At 39.5% G+C, this 20,934-nt stretch overlaps 1 protein-coding gene across 1 annotated transcript in view; it reads left to right on the top strand.

Annotated features, from left to right (window-relative positions):
• Window positions 1-4,203: 4,203 nt before the first annotated feature.
• The window catches only part of iqgap2 (IQ motif containing GTPase activating protein 2), a 65,532-nt gene continuing 48,801 nt past the window's right edge, over window positions 4,204-20,934 (top strand). The window contains exons 1-2 of the mRNA XM_059550189.1: window positions 4,204-4,458; window positions 11,682-11,781. Coding sequence (XP_059406172.1) covers window positions 4,413-4,458; window positions 11,682-11,781 — 146 coding nt within the window. The 5' untranslated portion in view covers window positions 4,204-4,412. The remainder of the gene's footprint in view (window positions 4,459-11,681; window positions 11,782-20,934) is intronic.

Below are 20,934 nucleotides of genomic sequence, written 5' to 3'. Positions count from 1 at the left end.
TGTGCTCTGCAGATGTTTTGTTCATATACAGTGGAGTGAGTATATTTTGTTCAGAAGCTTTTTATTGCAAGCCTATTTGATTTCATATACAACAGGCGTGTGTTATCAGTCTTGTTCTGCCAATTTGTGATTTGTCTAACAACGAATGGCCTTTTGTTACTGTGCCTCTCCTACATAAGATCATCATCATGTATGAAGTTGAGGTGGCTGCTGTATTTGATATCATAGAGTGTGTATCTGCCAGGGTCACTCATGCAAACCATCTTTACAATCTGACAGAAAGGACTGGTCAGAATCAGGCTGGCGATGTGCCGGTAAGCCTCTTTTATGTACAGTGTCAAAGAGTCATCTTGTTGAAATGACAGGTTTGTTGGTGCAGAGGGAATTTAGAGGGCCCGCCTCAACATATGGGGTCTACAATCTGTGGAGAGGGGAAGAGAGATGACATGTGAATCATTTACTACTTTCATTTCCAAGCCAAGTGAAGAAACTTCTGTTTTGGTTGCTTCTACAAAATGACTTAGATATTTAAATATAGATTTACATACACTGCCATTTAAAATTTGGGGTTAAAATTTTTATTTAAGAAATTACAAGTTATAATTTTATTCAATGTGGATGCATTAATTTGATCAAAATCAACAGTAAAGAAACAATGTTATAAATGTTTTCTGTCTCAAATATATGCTGTCATTCTGAACTTAATATTCATCAAAGGATCCTGGAAAAAAAGCGGTACTATTTTCAACATTGATATAAATAAGAAATATTTCTTGAGCACCAAATCACCATATTAAAATGATATCATACATATCATACTGGAAATTCTTCTTTGGAAACACATAACATTACATTTGATGGTTTAGCTTTTTACAATCAGTGCCAAATACAGTTCTCTGTAGAACATAAATCAATAGTGTTACTGTTATCTAGCTTTTGCTATAGTTTGAGAGGTCTACAATAAGATTTTTTTTTCTTTAGAAAGTTCTAAAAGGATTAGAACTGTATATAGGACCATTGATGTTTTTCATTTGATTTGGCTTCCAACTAACCAAAGTGGCTTAATGCTGTCTCACTCTCAGCAAAGCTATGCTGTTTCTTGAAGGCATTATTTATAAATGAGATTACAAATGATCAGTAAATGTACAGTCCTTGATCTAAGCCTGTCTTTATCTTTTTTTTATTTATGCATATAGTGTTAACATGCTGTCTGAAATGATGTGTGTGTTTGTGAACAGTACAAACTGTTTGTGTATATATCTGTGTATGGGTAAATGGTAAATGTGTGCTTATTCATGTATATTTTGTACATTTACAGTAATCCACTCACATGCTGAATACTGTGTGTAAACATTGTTGGGGACTGCAGTGGATGAATCTGTAGTGTATGTACACCGCTGAAATTGTTTATTGTTCATCTGTCATTGCAGCACTGTTCCTAAGAGCCAGCCATCCTGAGATATCACTGAACAAAACTGCATGTATTTATTAACTTTTAGGGTCTGTGTGCTCAGCTATCCAGAGAATGTCGCACTGTTGTATGTTTTATGGCAGAAAAATACAGAAGAATAAAGCTCATATTTTGTGAAGGTGATAAAGATGTGCTGAAGAGTGTCTGTAATATGAAACAAAGCTTATTAGAAGAAAATATGCACAGACTCAGGGCCGGCCCAGGCTCTGTTGGTGCCCTAGATGGGATTTTGGATTTCTGCACCTCCATATATTCTGAAAATGCAAAACTTGACCATAACATAACATAACATAACATAACATAACATAACATAACATAAATACTGATAAGTATTAACATAAATAAGTAGTAAATAAACTGATAATAAATACAGTCATGGCCAAAATTATTGGAAGTGACACAAATTTTGTGTTTTACAAAATTTGATACTTAAGCTGTTCATTGTTCATTCACATTGTTTCTAGATGATGTTATTGCCAATACTTGTAGAAACAATGTGAATGAACACCACAATAGCTTAAGTAGCAGATTATGCAAAACACAAAATTTGTGTCACTGCCAATACTTTTGGCCATTTCAATATTGTGGATACAGTGCATACAGAAAATTAATATAATTAATTGAATGCTAGATTAAAGTCCTAGTCATGGTCTTTTTCAAACGACATTTAGACACTTTTTGGTGAAAGCAAACAGTCAACAGTCATGTAACTGATATTAAAACAACATGACAGAAGCTTAAATTTATTTTAAAGAAAATTAAATTAAATTAAATAAGTAGTTAACTCAAGCAAAAACATTCCATGGTGTCAATGTTTCCAGTTAAGATGTTCTAAAAATTAAAACATACTACACAAACATCACGGGCAGTCGTTAACTTGTGATTCTTGTTGATATTTTTCTGCTTCTCCTGATAATTTTATTTTTCCACTCATTTTTTTTTTTTTAGAAATTGCATAAATGGCAAAACTATTTTAAATGCGTGCGCCATACATAATTAATGTGTTATGATGATGTATTATAATTAGCCTACATGAAGCAGAACGTGTTTAAATTAGTCCAGCATGTCATGTTGTCAAATCTAATGATTTTTCATTGGTAAATTTCATTTTATTCTAACATTATTTTAATGATGATCGAACAGTACAAAAATTATGTTAAATGTCAGAAATTAATTTTGCTTAATATATGGGTGTAGGAGCGTACGGTGGTCACAAAAGTGCGCACTTCCGTCAAAAAAAAAAAACCTTTCCAGCAGCGCCCCCAGTCATTTTGCACCCTAGGCAACTATGTCGCCTGTGCCACGGCCCGGCCCTCCACAGACTTACTCTTTTGTGCAATGCATGGGTAAAATAGACTACAAATGTACACCACATCAAACACATTTTAAAGGTGCTGTATTGACACCGAGTGCTTGAACTGCAGTCCAAATTTAAAATATTGGATAGGGTTTTTTTTTTCACCCGGCCCCTCCTCCTCAGACTTGACGCACACGCAGGTTGCCAGATTGACTATACACAATCAGGAACGAGCGCTCTTGACGATGAATGAAATGAAATACGCTGTGTTTCCAAGTAATTTCAAGTAAATTAAGTTTTCAAAAAATCAAGTCAACATAAGCACACTTTCAGCTCAGCATACACTCCATCCCACACAGTTCTGCCACAGAGATACAAATATTTGAACAGGTAAACATAAAGATTATACATGATATAAAACATGTATAAAACATATAGCAAATGTACGAACAGGTAGAACAGGTATATTTTTTATGTACATAGTAGTTATTTAGGCTTTAACCCCATATTATGATAAAGTCTGCATTGTTTTTTTTAAGTGTAGTACAACACTGACATCTACAGGAAATGTGTTGCCTGCACCTAATTCATGACCCTTTTACTCTAAAAGGAGAAACCCATCTCTTCATTTGACCTTTTCTTGGATACTATAAAGTAGTAAAATATAGGATCTATGAAATATGATACCAGTAAAATACATTGTATTGGGCCAGATCTAAGTAAGGGAAATGGTGAAAGGGTAAATTCATGAATTTCTATCTTATAATAATAAATGTTATCTTGATTTAATTACATTTTAATTACTTGCTTTGTTTTCTAAACGCTAGAATTATTATTTGATTGTTCCTTTTACTGATTGTGCATTAATTTACATTTTAATTTAGTATTTCAGACGTCACACACTTTTGAAGACTTAAGTCACACTTTAAAATGTATGCATTTCATTACACCTGTACAAAAATGCTTGCACTTTTCAACAGAAATAGTTTTTTTTTTCTCGGATACTTTTAATCAGGTCCCAATGTGATTTTCGATTTTCATATGTCAGTCAGTGTTTCTATTGTTTTATCTATTGTTTAATAATTCAAACACTAGAATACATTTTATTTAGGCTATTTATTTATATCTTTTGGTTTTATTTGTGTTGTTTTATAGTCTAATATAATGTCATTTAAAACTTAACACACTTAAAAAATTCTCAGTCTTAAAAACGTATAAATTAATATTTGTTTATCGTCAAGTCAAGGTTATTATTTCATAACAGAATCGCCCTAACTGCATTAGTTTATACAACACAGCGAAAGCATGTTTTAAGGGTGAGATCAGGTAAAGATACTCTAACCGACCCGTCGGTGTGTGCCGCGGATGAGATGGCGTGGCGTCACGCGCCAGCAGGTGGAGCGCGGCATTCAGTGTCAGCGCGGAGCTTCAGCGCGAGCTCACAGGGGCTTTCATCAGGTTGACAGGCTAAGGAAGAGTCGCTGTAACCGAAAGCGCCTCAGTGCAAATGGGCACGCCGTTTTACTGGGAACCAAGGCTATGATAACAGGAGCAAATTTTGTTTTGGTCGCTTGAGAAAAAAAGGCTGTAGTCAGTGTAAGAAAGTTTCTGGTGGAGGCTCAGCAGAGTTTCAGAGGAAGCAGGATGTACCATGAAGACGGCGCAAACTCTCTCAGACCACGATATGGATGTGAGTAGAGCCACTTCACTTCATATCAGTTATGAAACTACTCTTTAATTATAAAACTAATTAGATTTGAGTGTTAACTGAATTTGAATGCACTGTAATGCCCTGGACAGTTGGTCAGCAAGAGTAACAGTCACAGTAATCATCTATGGAGTGGGTTGGTGGTTGGGTTGCACATGTACAGTAACGTTACATGCATAATATTGAGAAAATGCTATTTCCTCAATAGTATGAATTTACATGTTAATGTTATAGGCCTATATAATATGCAGTATTTGGAAGCACACTGATGCTGACCTAATGCTTTATAAATTAGTTCAATATGAGCTTATGTATACAGGCAGATTTTGAATAATATTTTTGACTTGAATAAAGCGAGTTAACTTTTAGGTTATCTGAACAAGCATTTTTGTGCATAAAATGTGTGTTTGAAGTTAATATGGCTGATTGATCAGTCTATCACTAGTTTTATTTAACATTATTATAAAAACAATCAAGGTGTTACAACTGAAAGGGAGTCATTTAAGGCAATTTTAATATCATGATTTATGGCTGAACTGACTGACTTGACCAGTAAGAGATAAAGTATAGTACATATGTGTGAAAAAAAAAAATTCAGTCTAGATAACAGAACTGATGATGATTCGGTCTATCTATAGTTTAAACTCAGTTGCCAATGATATTTCTGTCAAATCCACTTCCCATTTTTTAATCTAGAATCTTAACTTCTATGAGACACTGCACAATGAGCCGTTACAATGTCTTCTGGTTCTGGGCCTTACAGATATGCTATATTAACTATTCTGTCTATCCAGCATTAGATTCCTGAACTTTCTCTGCCATGTCCTTATATTATGTTGCCCCAGAAAGATGTCTGTGTATTCTTGGCATTAGATCTCATGCTGTGGTCTGAGCAAAGAGTAGCTCCATGAGAGTTTTCTCCAGTTAAATATTACCTCTGCCCTTTGTAAAAGCACCTGACAGTCCATACAGTGCAGATATTTGAGGAATTCTGTTGAAGGAGTTTATTTGTGCAGGTTTTATTAATTAGAAACGCACAAATTTCACCATGCTGGTAGACATGGTGTTTTACTGTGTGTACATCATTATATTAAAAATATAACGATGAAGAATGGTTAATATACTGTTTGCATAGCAGCAGATATTTGATTCTGGCATAAATTGCTAGTTGGTAGTGTGTCAGAACCTGTTAGTTAAGTCTACCATATCAAATCAAGGTTGAGAGATGAACTAGCTAACTAAATTTGTGTCGGCTCATATTATGATGAAGTTTACTTAACTCTCTGCCAACACTGGCACAGAGATCACATTCCAGCTAAATTGCTGATAGTTTAATTAATTAATTAATTATTATATATATCATTTTATATAGGGTGTTTACATGAGCCTTTTTGTTATTTATTGCATTTGTTATTCACAAAAAGCTGATTTTTGGAATTGGGACAACACATTTTTATGCTTCACATATTGAATTGAACTCCAAAATCTGTTACAACTATAACCTGCGTATTAAGCTGTTTGTTTGAAGATACCCCCCAAAACGTTGGACCAAAGTCTGCATCACAGTGATAGATGATAGAGATCAATCAAGACAGATTTCATCTTAAAAAGTAAGCATACAGGAAATGACATCATTTCGTGCAAGGAGGACTGAAATGTCCTACACTGCATCTCATGGTCATACGAGGAAGCTGTGGCCCATATTGAAATGAGAGATTGGATGGCCACAGTTTACAAACAGACGTTCACCTCACGACCGCTAGAAGTGTGGTGCGGTTGCTGACACAGTTTACATTACTGTTCAAATGTTGGGGTTGGTGAGATGTTTTCAAAGGAAGTCTCTTATGTTCACCAAGGCTGCATTTATCTGATCAAAAATATAATAAAAGCAGTAATGTAAAATAATTTTTTTTTTTAAATTTTAATACTTTTTAGATATAACTTTTTTTCTCTTGTGGCAAAGCTGAATTTTCAGCAGCCATTACTCCAGTCTTCGTTGTCACATGATCCTTCGAAAATCAAGAAACATTTCTTATTATCAGTGTAAAAGTCTTTACTATCACTTTTGATCAATTTAGTGCACCCCTGTTGAATAAAAGACCCCAATTGTGCCTCTGTTACAACACATCGCCAGATCAGATCTTAATCAACAGGCTAAATCTACCCACTGATGTTTCCTCAAATGGCTGTTGCACTTCAGATTGCTAATGAGTCTTTCCTGGTTTATAATATTTTAAATGCAGAGCCACTTTTGTGGGAACCCACTTTTGTTGCCGTGTTATCAAAATAGCGAATTTATTATCTGTGGGACAGATTGAGGTGATAAGGCTGACCTACGTAATGAATCCCCACAGAGGATAACTGGCTAGCCCGAGCCTGTGCAATGCTGTTTGCCATTACAGAACTGAATCTCATTTACCCGAACAAAGACCAGCATGGGACTGTGTGTCAGCAAGCTTAATTATTACTAGATGAATGAGGATCGTGAAAACACTTGGTATAGTTGGACACAGTCTTGTGCTCTGTCTGATTTTATCACATGTAAAAATGATCTCCTCATTTCGTATCAGAGCATCACACGTTCTCTTTAGGTTTCTGCACTGCACTGGGTTTTGTTGTCAAGCTGCTGCCTTTTTTTTGTGAGAGTGGGTGTGACCTACTTCACCAAGAGTCATAATAAGTGTCATATTTTACTATTTTATTGATGTTTCTGGGCTCCACCAGGCTTTGGAGAAGATGCACGGAATATTTCAGTCAAGGGATGGGCGATTGTATAATCAAATAACTTATTAAACCAAGTGACGTGAGTGCCGCTACATCTGCTAGTAGACTGCTCTCAAAATCAGTCATGAGCTCTGTGGTAAACACTACAGGTTGTGAACTTGTGTGCTGCTTTCATAGATTGTGTTTTGATGGTGAGATGTGGTTGGCAGTTGATCTATTGTGTCAAGTTGATGTGTTAAGTCACGTCATGTAGATCATCTTGCACAAAATCAGCTTTGCACAATTTCACTAACTTACATTTTTTTCAGTGAAATTTAAAATAGAAACACATTCGAGATCCAGTTCTGGTTTTACCTAGGACCGAATATGATTATGCGAGTTCAACTTGAAGCAGCGCTTCGCAGAATGATCAGTGTATGACATCAAAGTACCGCGAGAGTGATTCGAATGCATTGGATCCGTCTGCTCTCTTATCGCTTTCGCGGTACTTTGATGTCATACACTGATCATTCTGCGCAAAAGTTTGGGGTGAGTAAATATGTTTTTTTTTGTAATAAAAAATAACTTTTATTCATTAGGGTTGCATTCAGCTGATCAAAGTGACAGTAAAATTTTTATTTCAAATAAATAATTTTAAGAAAGACATAAGAATTTGTATTTAAAATAAATGCTGTTATGCTGAACCTGAAAAAAAGAAATATATATTTTTCACAAATATATTAACCCTTAACTGCATACCGTCATTCACTACCCTCTCCCTCCCTTTATTTCTTAAATTTAGACATCAACCTTCTTAGTATTCCTCATTATGAACAATATGACCAAAAAAGTAAACTTATAAAACAATGTCTGTTTCCTGATAAATTTTCAGTGAAAAGTGTGTAAGGTCGCTAGCAATCCGAGGTATGTAATAGTGTAAGTGTATTTTCCTGCGCAACAATAATTAAATATCTGATGGCTCAATGAGTAGCGTTCACATTTATTCTTTGGCACTGTTTGATAGACAATAGTGATTTGATATTTCGCTCATAATTACCGTAGGCATAAAACAAAAATTAACTGGCTTGAATGGCTTTACTGCAGAGCAATTACTGTACGCAGTGAATGGAATATAAGTGTCACTGTCATTTGTTTTTGGATGTGGTGAATAAGCTGTCAGCAATCAAAATACTGATTTTGAAGTAGGGCTGAAACGATTCTGAAAACTCGAGTAACTCGATTACAAAAAATGATCGAGGCAAATTCCTCTGCCTCGAAGCCTCTTTTAATTTATTTTAAATCTCACGTCAGGTTCTTTTAAAACTAGCGTCACATCACAAACAGTACACAGAACTGTAAAGGTACGTCAACCCGTCAAAATAAAAGTCTGGTTAAAGACTATTGTTCAGCAGAATGTACATAGCCTACTACTAAAAAAAATCTCATTTTTTTAAAGGTTTAATCACACATTTCTTCCATGTTTTATTTTTAATAGTAAATCCCATTTGTTTACCAAAAAGTTAAGTTAATTTTCAATAATTAAAAGATAAATTAAATGAATGTTTAATGTGTTTAATGTGCATCTCAGAAAATGCTTTATTTAAAACCCCAACTGAATGGCACTTAAATGCACTTAATTCATCTGTCAAATTTATTGTTCACAGTACAAGTACAGACAGAGAAACAATGGGTAATAATTAAATGTTTATTTTTGATGTATGTATGTATGTATGTATGTATGCATTCTATGCATTTAAAAAAATAAAAATAATTTTTTTTTCTAAAAAAGGAAACTTCATTTTAAGAGACCCAGGAGTCTTATTTTCTCTTGCATAATTAATATTGCACTTTAATTAAGAAAAAACACATTTTATCCAATTACTCGATTAATCGATGGAATTTTTGGTAGAATACTCGATTACTAAAATATTCGATAGCTACAGCCCTATTTTGAAGTCACTGAAAATGGTAGTTTTGAGTATGTTTGATATCGAATATGAGCCAGGTGCTGACTGTACTGTGGAAATGACAGTGATGGTAAAATAATCTGCTCAAATTGAACCCTTCTAAGTTTCAAAAGGTAATGAAATAAGTCTTTTGTAACTGTTATTAAAATACCAGGAGAGTTATGCTATTGCAGCAATTAGAGATCCATCCATGTTGGATATATACTGCCATGCAATGCCAAAATTGACTGTAACTTTGATTTTTGTCGAAAATAAGCTATTGATATTTTTGGGACATTCAAGACATCCTTTATCATGTGTATAAGTATCTTTAGTCAATCTCATTGTTTTTCTGAAACAATAATGGGTCGTCTCAACCATAACTTCGAAAAGTCCTGGAGAAACCAAGGCAGAGCACCATATAACACCAGTTACCGCTCTTTCACTTTGTTTGGAACGCTCAAATTGAGTTACGTCATTCTGACTTTGTTTAGTCACGTGTCAATATGAAGTCACAGTGCTGGTTTGGAGTTATACAGTGTTCTGCCTTTGTTTTAAAGTCTGCCGCATTTTAATTACGGTGTAGACAATAAATTAGATAGATCGCGATCTACCAAAACAGCTCCATAACAAAGCACTGTAAAGACCAGATACCTTGGCAGCAATACGTAATCATAAATAATCTTGTAAAGATTTTTCTTTTCTTTTTTTTTGTAATGCAAATTATTCATCAGGCCGTCACTTCTAGTTGGACACTTTTGGACTCAAATGTCGTAGCTAGCATGATCAATCATATAGTCAGTAGCCTACTAACAGTTCGCAATTAAATCTATATCCTATCTTTTCTTGTAACCTGATCAAATCAATCCATGGTGACTTCATCCGACTGATCGGAGATGTTTAATCCACAACCATTCTGAGCATTATTCCCATTTGCTGGTGTTCACATAAATCCACAAGTTGTTCTTTTAGGTTAGGCTATTTCATACACACCAATATAAAATAAATTATGCTATGTCTTGCATCCTTTTACGTTACTGAGCTTAGCAAATAAATTGGTATCCACAATATCCACTCATGTTTCACTTTAAGTCTGCTTGTTACGATCACAAAAAAAACCAAAAAAAAAACACCTTAATACAGTTACATTACTATATGCAATAGCCTATATGAGACAGCCTATGATCACTAGATTTTATACAGTAGTTACTATAATGATTTTGTAAATGGTAATCAGCAACCAAATATTGATGATGTGGAAGTTACTGCCTTTTGCCTTGGTGAGACTTCTCACGTTTTGAACTTCAAAATAGGGGTAAAAATCAGGTTTGAGCTCACAATTTTTTAATGTAGATACTTTTCATTACTAAAACATCTAATTGTTAAATTTCCAGTGTCCTACATATAATTAATTTGGCTGGACATGTAAAAAGCTTTAAAGTCGTTTTTCTTAGTTTCACACTCTAGCGAGTTAAATTCTTTTGGTTTTGTAGGGCAGTATTGGTCCAGGTCATGTAAGACCCGAATATGTAATAATGATTGGAGAAACAAACATTAATTTAAAGGTTAACCAGCAAAACTGTTTTCAGATGTCAATAATTTGTAGTTCATGTTATAAACTCTGATAGGACACCTGTGTGAACTTGGGTCCACATCCACTATAATCACTTTATGACAAGTTATTTAAAGGTCATTGGCATTGCTTGGCAAAAAATATTAGTAAAGTTAGTTCTATGAAGAACTCTAGTATGAGTTGTTTGCAGATGGCACTTGATTTTGATAATTGCTTCTATTGCAAGTCCATTCCACATGTGAATTAAATGTCCAAAATCTTTTTGAGAGAAAGGACAGTTAATGGCATGTCATCAATCATTTATTTGGCCCAATTACATCAAATGACTGATCAACAACTTCTTGTGACCAGCTTAAGTCACATGTAAGGTGATTCCAGCTACTTAACCAGAAGTAAAGTGATTGTGTTGAACCTGTCAGTCTTGTAAAGATGTGGCAGAGAAGTAATGTAGCAGCAATCACGTAAAGGTCAGCCACAAATAGTTTTTTAATGTAACATGATGTAACAGTGTTGCCTTCTGATGATTTCACATATACCGCTGATTATTTCTGCACACGTGTACTGTTTAGTGTGTAAAATTACTCAAGCATACACGCACATTCAGTGTTTCGTCTGGTTGATATTATAAGTGGGGTGTTTTAGATTCCCTTCATTCCTTCATTTCAAATTGCCTAAGCACTTTTTCTAGTTCATGCTAAATCAAAAGCAGTCTGAAACACATAGAGTCTGAATAAAATATAATTAGAAGAATGGAACTTGGCTATATAGTGTCATATTCATTCATTTCCCTTTGTCATAGTTTGTAACTGAAGAGTCTAGTGGTAGTTGTGTTGGCTATGCTACAGTTAGCTGATTAACCAGGAGAGGAAAATGTCACGCTCAGCGTTCTGATGTGTTATTCCAACATTATGGAAAAATAACCTCTATTCTTGATATCGGGTGTTGCATTGTCCAACTGTTATTTTCCTTTGTCTATCCTACAGCCATTGTGGACGATGAGAGGCTGTCGGCAGAAGAAATGGATGAGAGGAGGAGGCAGAATATTGCTTATGAATACCTTTGTCACCTAGAGGAAGCCAAACAGTGAGTCATCGTATATGTATTTAATACAAATGATTCATGTAGACTATGCTCATGGTCCTTCTCTTGAAAAAGGTTGAAGACCCCTTATGAGCATGAAATTAAGTAATTCAGGCAGGCTAATTGATTTTTTGCCCACATCTGACACAGGTCGGAATTTGATGCACGCGTGTAAACAAAAAAAATTGCATTCGATCTTAGCCGTTTCCAAATGTGGTTTTAAATCAGATACATATCTGATATCTGGACATCTGACCTACATCTAAACACACAACTCCCAACGTGAGGGTGACATGTTTGCCCATGAAGATAGCGTTTTAATGCTGGTGTGCTGAATGCGCTCGCATTTTATTAAGTTGGAAACTTCATACTCTCTCTCTGTCTCTCTCTCGTTAATTCATTCAAATTCATTTAATAAATATAATTTTGGTGCTACTTTATTTCACTGAAGAATTCTACTTCTAATGAGCTGTATAAAATAGCATACCAAAGTAAAATTAACATCATTTTCCGTCATTTATCCGCTCAGTGAGATTTTTAGCTGCAAAACATCCATGACAACCTTTGTCCATGTTGGCAAATAATAGCCAAATGGCCACTTGATGTGAATTATATTAATAATTTTAATAACACGGCCATTCAAAACCCCGATCTACCATGAGGATCTACCATGTGCGATCACTCATTTTGGGCGGCAATTATGTAAACAGATATCGGATACCAGTCATGTCTAAACTGAATGTAAACAGACAGGCTAAAAAATCGGATATGGTCAAAAGATCGGATCTGTGCATTAAGTCATGCAGTGTAAATGCAGCCTCAGAGGTGATCCTGCCTAGCATGTAGTCTATTTGTGATCAGTCAATATTGTTTTAACCAGGATGGAAAAACAAATAAGCTTACAAACCTTTCACAGGAACGTGAAACTGCATATATTTTGTTGGCCCACAGTGATCCTGTTCTGTCTGCAGCTTATTAGTGCATTTTATGGCAATTGTGTGTCAGGAGAATGTGCCACAGTCCTGATACACTTTAATTAAAAGAAAGGGGCTAAAACATCACTAATATTACATTGGGATAATGAATTTTAATGTTAATTGTCCCAATATGATTCTAAGAAATCAAACATTTGAAACCAGTCACTTCTCAGTGAGCTCCCAGAATGCAACATTTATGGAAGCAATTCATATATAGGAAATAAATGTATGTTTTTTCAGATTACAATTTTTTTATTTTAACTTTACATTTTTATGATTTACTTCAATGTGTGCACTACTGTTCAGAAATTGAGGGTCAATAAGGTTGTTTTATGTTTTTTGACAGAATCTCTTATGCTCTCCAAGAATGCTGTAATATTGTGAAAATGTTATTACAGTTCAAAAGAACTGCTGAGTATATGATTATATTTTTAAAAGTCATCTTTTCCCGTGATGGCAAAGTTTCAGCAGCCGTATCTTGAGTTTTCCAATGATCCTTCAGAAATCATTCTAATATGCTGATGTGCATTTTTATTATTGTCAATGTTGAAAACAGTTATGCTGGTTCATATTTTTGTGGAAACTGTGATACATTTTTATTGCAGGATCTTTGATGAATAGAACATCCTTAATTGGAAATCTTTTGTAACATTCTATGCCTTTACTGTCACTTTTGATCAATTTAATGTAAACTATAAATATATTAAAAAAAAAAAAATATTGACCACAAACCTTTGTGTATGTTCAGATTATAAACCAGGCATATTGTGTGCATGGCTAGAACATTTCCAGTTGTGAGGGCTGGGTCTCGTTTTGCTGTTAAGAGGCAGAGAGCAGTTAAATGCATCAGCAGTCATTTTTATCACTGGGAACTTGACCCACATCTGATGAAAGCATGAAAGAATGTGAGGGAGTATTGCAGTGTGCATTGTTCTGAGATGAGGACATTTTTTTCACTTCCCAACACAATAGTTCAAAATTCTGCGCAGTTCATCTGATGACACAATGATAAATTTTAAAATCAGAGCAAAGTGTGCAAGTTAATGAATTAATGAATCAGTTGTTACACATCCTGACCTTCCTGGCAGCACAGTTGTGACTTTGCTGCAAAGCCCCTGTTCTGGGAATCCTGTCGTGTTGGATCAGGATTATAAGGCTGGTCACTAATCTGCTTGTTAGTAAGGGAGTAACTTGTCATCCTTGTGTTCCACTCAGACTTCAGGAGTCACAGGTAGAGGCCCACATGTTACACTAAATATTTGATGCCTGCCTAGCAAGAGTTTAACAACCAAAACAGTCAGTTAGTATAGTGTTTTTTTTTAAATTTTTTTGTTAAATCTACAAGTCCAGTAAAGAGCTTGCGAGCAGTTACCAAAATAAGCGAAGCACATTGTGTTACTGAGATGTTACTCAGAATTCATTACACTTGCCAAGGTTTAGGTTTTAAAATCCACACAGTAAAATATTTTCTTTATTTTTTCATGACCACATGTTTCATTAAATAGAATAAATTACAATCATTTCTTATTATTTTCTACTCCGCATGTATATTCAAATGATTTCTGAAGGTTCACATGACACTGAAAACTGGAGTAATGGCTGCTGGAAGCTCAGTTCTACCATAACAGAAAAATAGAACATTTGATTAATATTTCACTGTATTAGTGCTTTTACTGTAGTTTTGATCAAATAAATGTATAATTTATGCAATTGTAACTATATTCATTCCAGATCTATTGAACTGTTGTTGCATCTGACAAACATAGTTTCTTACACAATCCCACCCCCCTTTCCAGAACTGTGGCAGGGAAACTTTGTACCTGGCGACTTAAGCAAACAGAACATGTTATTTTAGATAGGAGGACCTAGTTGTGAAACTTTTTCCATTTCTAATTTTGTCATTGTGTGATGCCCTAAAGCTCATTAGTCACAAGAGTAATGTGTGAGCAGCATGTCTATGATACATCCACGAGTATTTTGGTTAAGATGTTGATTAGACAACTGTCTCCTTTTTCAGAGCTTATATTTCTCGTTCCCTGAGTCGAGATAAGGGACTTTTTTTTAATAGTTTACTTTAGTGTTTCAGTAAAATGTTTTTCATTCTAATCCAGGTAGTACTGTTGGCACTTGTCTGCTTTGTCTGACAAGTACGGAAAAAGGGAAATGATATGTCTTTATATAAAAATAAGGCAAATTAAGCTTTAACATCATAATTCCATTCTCTGTCTGAGTCTATACAGAGTTGTTATAATTCACTATGCTGTCATTTTAGGCAAGTTAGTCCACTCTGGACATATTACTTAATTCCTCTGGGTAGCTATTTCTGTGTTGCTGACAGGCAAACAGGGGTACATACTATTTACTTGAATAGAGAACGGCATAACTTTCCAAAACTGGTTTATCAACATTATGTTTCAATAAAATATACACTTGTGTTCAAAAATTTGGGGTCAGTAATAAATGTTTTTCTTTTGAACTTTCTGTTCATCAAAGAAAAGCCCCCCCCCCCAAAAAAAAGAAATTAAAATGGCACAACTGTATTCAATATTGATAATAATAAGAAACATTAATTGAGCAGCAAATCAGCATATTAAAATGATTTAGAAGACTGAAGACTGGAGTAATGTCTGATGAAAATTCAGCTTTGCCTTCACAGGAATAAAATATGTAAATTGTATTTTAAAATATATTAAAATAGAAAACATTTATTTTAAATTGCAATTTTATTTTACAATATAACTCTTCACCGTATTTTTTTTGTTAAATGTATGCTGGTGAGCATACGAGCATAATAATAGCATCAAGTGCATACATTTTTAATTAAATTCTTTTACCCTCATGACAATTTCTAACTATTTTACATTTTGATCTTATTAGTATACTATATTTATTAATAATCTACCCCAGTGTGTTAGGTTTAGGGGTGCACCTTCATGCTTAGTTTTTTTTACATTTTTGTTAATTTTTGTATGAATCAAATCGTGCAAATTCATAAAATTTCACCTGTCGGGTCTCTGGGCTAATCACCTGTCTTTTTGGTGTGGGTGTGTGTGTTGGGATGGTGACAGCTCACCACGTCTGCCTGTTTGTGTTTTCCCCGCCTCCCTTGTTCCCCGTTGTTAACCATAATTGCTCGCCACCTGTTCTCTATGTCCTTCTAATTTTTTCCCCTTTATTATTCCCTGTGTTTCTCTGTCTATTGTCAGACTGTTGTTATTCGTTCCAATAGCTCCGATCATCTAGCAGTTCTTTGTACTCACCCTGTCGTGTCTTGTCCTCAGGCTCCTGTGTGTTTGGCTTATTTCTCTGCTCTAGTTCTTACAAGGCCAGAGCTCCTAGTAGCTTCAGCTGTTCATCCTGTCACTACGAGTGAATCCTGTGAAACGTGACTCATCTGCTGTTCATCCTGTCACTACGAGTGAATCCTGTGAAACGTGACTCATCTGCTGTTCATCCTGTCACTGCGAGTGAAACCTGTGGAGCGTGACTCTTTCTTCTCTGTCTCCGCTTTGTGAATAAAGCCTTGAGTTTACCCGCACCTGAATCCAGCCTGCTTTCTCCTGACAGAACAGTCTGACCATATTATGGATTCAGCGGGATCTGGTCCGCTTCGCGCGGCTCTCGCTCAACAGGGAGTGTTGATCGGGCAGCATGCCACTCAGCTCAACACCACCGCACTGGATGTGGAAGTTCTCAGTGCCCGAGTCTCCGAACTCCTCACACGGGTGGACGATCTTCAGCAAGAGGCAACGAGCCGGGGTCCCGTTCCTCACACCGGTATGTCACACGAGTCCGAACCCCATGCCAACAATCCGCCGGTCTACGATGGCGATCCTAACGCCTGTCAAGCGTTTCTCTCCCAATGCTCGCTGGTGTTTTCTCTGCAGCCCCGGCGTTACGCTAATGAAGAGACCAAGGTGGCTTACGTCCTTACACTCCTCTCGGGCCGTGCCCGCGAATGGGGTATCGCCGTTTGGAGATCGCGGGCTCCCTGTTGTGCCACTTTCGCGGTTTTCAGTCAAGAGATGGCCAAATTGTTTGATCGCTCTTCTCAGGGTGACGAGGCGGCGGCCCAGTTATCACGACTGTCTCAGGGGAGGAGCTCCGTGACTGACTATGCTATCCAGTTCCAGACTTTAGCTGCGGCATGCGGCTGGAATGAGAGCGCGCTGCGCGCTCGTTTTCTTGAGGGGTTGGATTTCGCCATTTCGGATGAGCTCGCGGCCATAGAGCTCCCGCGGGAATTGGATAGGCTCATTAGTCTCGCGCTCCGCATTGAGGGTCGTCTCAGCCGGCGCCGCAAACAACGGCAAACACCCGCCCCGTGGCGCCACCTAGAGTTCTCTCCAGCCAGTTTAGTCAGCCGACAGCCCTCGGAGGAGGAGCCCATGCAGTTGGGTCGTCTACGGCTTACACCACGGCAGAAGCAGGAGCGTCTGTTGTCGGGGGCGTGTCTATACTGCGGCAAGGGAGGCCACTTCGCCCTTCAGTGCCCATTAAAGGGCCAGGGTCCACCAGTGAGGCGGAGCGTCCTGGTGGGCACGGTTCTCAGCTCAAGCTCTCCTGCAACACGCACTCAGCTGCCGTTCCAACTCTCCTTCCAGAGTCATTCACACACTGGACTCGCCCTTGTGGACTCAGGGGCTGAGGGGAACTTCCTTGATGCTGCCTCTGCTCAACGTTGGAAGATCCCGCTTGTTCCTTTGGCTAGCCCCGTTTCAGCATGGTCATTAGCTGGCCGTCCCCTTACCACCATCACCCACGTCACTCCCAAGATAGACCTCCATATTGCTGGCAGTCATCATGAGCGGATTGAACTGTTTATTATTGATTCCCCTAAGGCTCCTTTAGTTCTGGGACACCCATGGTTGCACAAGCACAATCCCCACATTGATTGGGTCTATAATTCTGTTTTAGCCTGGAGTCAGTCTTGTCACGTGTCATGTTTGGGTGCTGCTTTTTGTCCTGTCTCTGTGTCTTGTGTTCCTCAGGAGGATCCCTCTGACCTGACTGGTGTTCCGGCGGAGTACCATGATCTTCGGGCGGTCTTCAGTAGGGCCCGGGCCACCTCGCTACCTCCGCATCGCCCCTACGACTGTGCCATTGATCTCCTCCCGGGCTCTTCTCCGCCTAAGGGTCGTTTATATTCCCTTTCAGGTCCAGAGAGAGAGGCCATGGACAAGTACATACGTGAGTCACTTCAGGCTGGGCTCATCCGCCATTCCTCCTCTCCCGCTGGTGCAGGGTTTTTCTTTGTTCAGAAGAAGGACGGCTCCCTGCGCCCTTGTATTGATTACAGAGGTTTGAATGACATTACTATCAAGAACAGGTACCCCCTACCTTTAATGTCTTCTGCTTTTGAATTGTTACAGGGAGCTCGGGTCTTCACCAAGTTAGACCTGCGCAACGCCTACCACTTGGTGCGCATTCGGGAGGGGGACGAGTGGAAGACGGCATTTAACACCCCTTCGGGACACTACGAGTACTTGGTTCTTCCGTTTGGTCTGACCAATGCTCCAGCCGTTTTCCAGGGACTCGTCAACAGCGTGTTGGGTGACATGATTAATCAATTTGTCTTTGTGTATTTGGATGATATTTTGATTTTTTCTTCTTCTCTCAAATTACACACCCAGCATGTCAGACGGGTTCTCCAGCGGTTACTAGAGAACCAGTTGTTTGTCAAGGCGGAGAAGTGCGAATTCCACGCTGAGTCTGTTACGTTCCTTGGCCATATTATTTCTACGGAGGGGATCAAGCCTGATCCCGCTAAGATTGAAGCTGTTGCCCAGTGGCCGGTCCCTGACTCCCGGAAGGCTCTGCAGCGTTTCCTGGGTTTTGCCAACTTCTACCGGCGTTACATCCGGAATTTTGGTCAGATCGCTGCACCGCTGACAGCCTTAACCTCCACTAAGGTGTCTTTCAGGTGGAACCGGGAAGCGCAGGTAGCCTTTGACATTTTAAAGTCCCGTTTTGTCTCTGCACCTATTCTGATGGTTCCAGATCCGGAGGCCCAGTTCATTGTCGAGGTTGATGCTTCTGACGTTGGGGTTGGCGCAGTTCTATCTCAGCGTTCCCTCCATGATGGGAAGGTTCATCCTTGTGCATTCTTCTCTCGTCGTCTCAGCCCTGCAGAACGTAACTATGACATCGGCAACAGAGAGCTGCTGGCGGTACGATTGGCCTTGGGTGAGTGGCGTCATTGGTTGGAGGGGTCAGCGCAGCCCTTCTTGGTCTGGACGGATCACAAGAACCTTGAATACATCCGTTCGGCCAAGAGGCTGAGCTCGCGTCAGGCCCGCTGGGCGCTCTTCTTTGACAGATTCAATTTCACCCTCTCGTACCGGCCGGGATCAAAGAACACCAAGCCTGATGCCCTCTCTCGCCTGTTCGGTGCTCCGGGGGGGGAGTTTGCGGCCGAGGCCATCCTTCCTGAGGGGGTGGTGGTCGGGGCTCTTTCGTGGGGTATCGAGCAGCGAGTTGAGGAGGCCGGTCGAGGGGTGCAGGTGCCGGGAGGGTGTCCGGCGGGCAGGTTGCTGGTGCCGGCTGCGCTGCGCTCTGAGGTCCTTGAGTGGGGTCACTCATCCAGGTTAGTCTGCCATCCAGGTATTCGGAGAACGTTGTCTGCCATCCGACAGCGTTTTTGGTGGCCTACTATGGCCGCAGATGTTAGACAGTTTGTGTTGGCCTGCCCCACATGTGCCCAAAGTAAGCCTGTCAATCGCCCTCCTGATGGTCTACTGCATCCTCTCCCTATCCCTTCCCGTCCTTGGTCACACATTGCCCTTGATTTCGTCTCTGGGCTTCCTCCGTCGAAGGGTAACACTGTAATTCTCACGGTGGTGGATCGCTTTTCCAAAGCGGTTCATTTTATTCCCCTGCCCAAGCTACCCTCCGCCCGGGAGACCGCCCAACTGGTGGTGGATCACGTCTTCCGTCTCCACGGGTTACCGGTGGATGTGGTTTCTGATAGGGGTCCCCAGTTCGTCTCCCGGTTCTGGAGGGAATTTTGTAGACAGATTGGGGCCTCTGCTAGTCTGTCATCTGGTTTTCATCCTCAGACCAATGGGCAGTGTGAGCGGGCCAACCAGGATCTAGGAAGAATGCTCCGCTGTCTAGCATCCAACAATCCGAGTTCCTGGTGTCAGCAGCTCTCCTGGGCAGAATACGCCCACAACACCCTTCCTGCGGCCGCGTCAGGTATGTCCCCTTTTGAGTGTGCTCTTGGTTATAATCCACCTCTGTTCCCATCACAGGAACCCGACGCAGCGGTTCCATCCGCCCTGGCTTTCGTCCAGCGCTGCCGTCGCACCTGGGAGAGAGTCAGGAGGATTTTGGTCCAAGCCTCTGACAGAACCAAGGCTGCAGCTGATCGTCGCCGGTCCTCTCCTCCTACCTATGTGTGTGGTCAACGGGTTTGGCTCTCTACCAAGGATCTGCCTCTCCGGGCGCTTTCTCGTAAGCTGGCACCCAGATTCATTGGGCCTTTCCGCATCACCAAGGTGGTTAGTCCGGTGGCGATCAGGCTCAAGCTCCCTCCTACTCTTGGTCGGGTTCACCCGGTGTTTCATGTTTCCAGGGTCAAGCCTGTGTTCTCTTCCCCCCTTAATCCTGCTTGCAATCGCCCCACCCCCCCACCCCCTCGTCTTGTGGATGGATCTCCTACCTATACGGTTAAGAGATTACTCGATGAGCGGCGCCGCGGCAGGGGGTTTCAGTATCTTGTGGACTGGGAGGGGTATGGTCCAGAGGAGAGGTGTTGGGTGCCGTCCCTTCCGGCGGCATCGAGGTAGGCCCCTTCCTAGAGCGCCAGGTGACGCTCCTGGGAGGGGGGGTACTGTCGGGTCTCTGGGCTAATCACTGGGCTAATCTTTTTGGTGTGGGTGTGTGTGTTGGGATGGTGACAGCTCACCACGTCTGCCTGTTTGTGTTTTCCCCGCCTCCCTTGTTCCCCGTTGTTAACCATAATTGCTCGCCACCTGTTCTCTATGTCCTTCTAATTTTTTCCCCTTTATTATTCCCTGTGTTTCTCTGTCTATTGTCAGACTGTTGTTATTCGTTCCAATAGCTCCGATCATCTAGCAGTTCTTTGTACTCACCCTGTCGTGTCTTGTCCTCAGGCTCCTGTGTGTTTGGCTTATTTCTCTGCTCTAGTTCTTACAAGGCCAGAGCTCCTAGTAGC

Source organism: Carassius carassius, chromosome 5 (genome assembly GCF_963082965.1).
Source record: "Carassius carassius chromosome 5, fCarCar2.1, whole genome shotgun sequence".
Classification (NCBI taxonomy): domain Eukaryota; kingdom Metazoa; phylum Chordata; class Actinopteri; order Cypriniformes; family Cyprinidae; genus Carassius; species Carassius carassius.
This window is presented reverse-complemented; position numbering and strand designations above follow the sequence as displayed.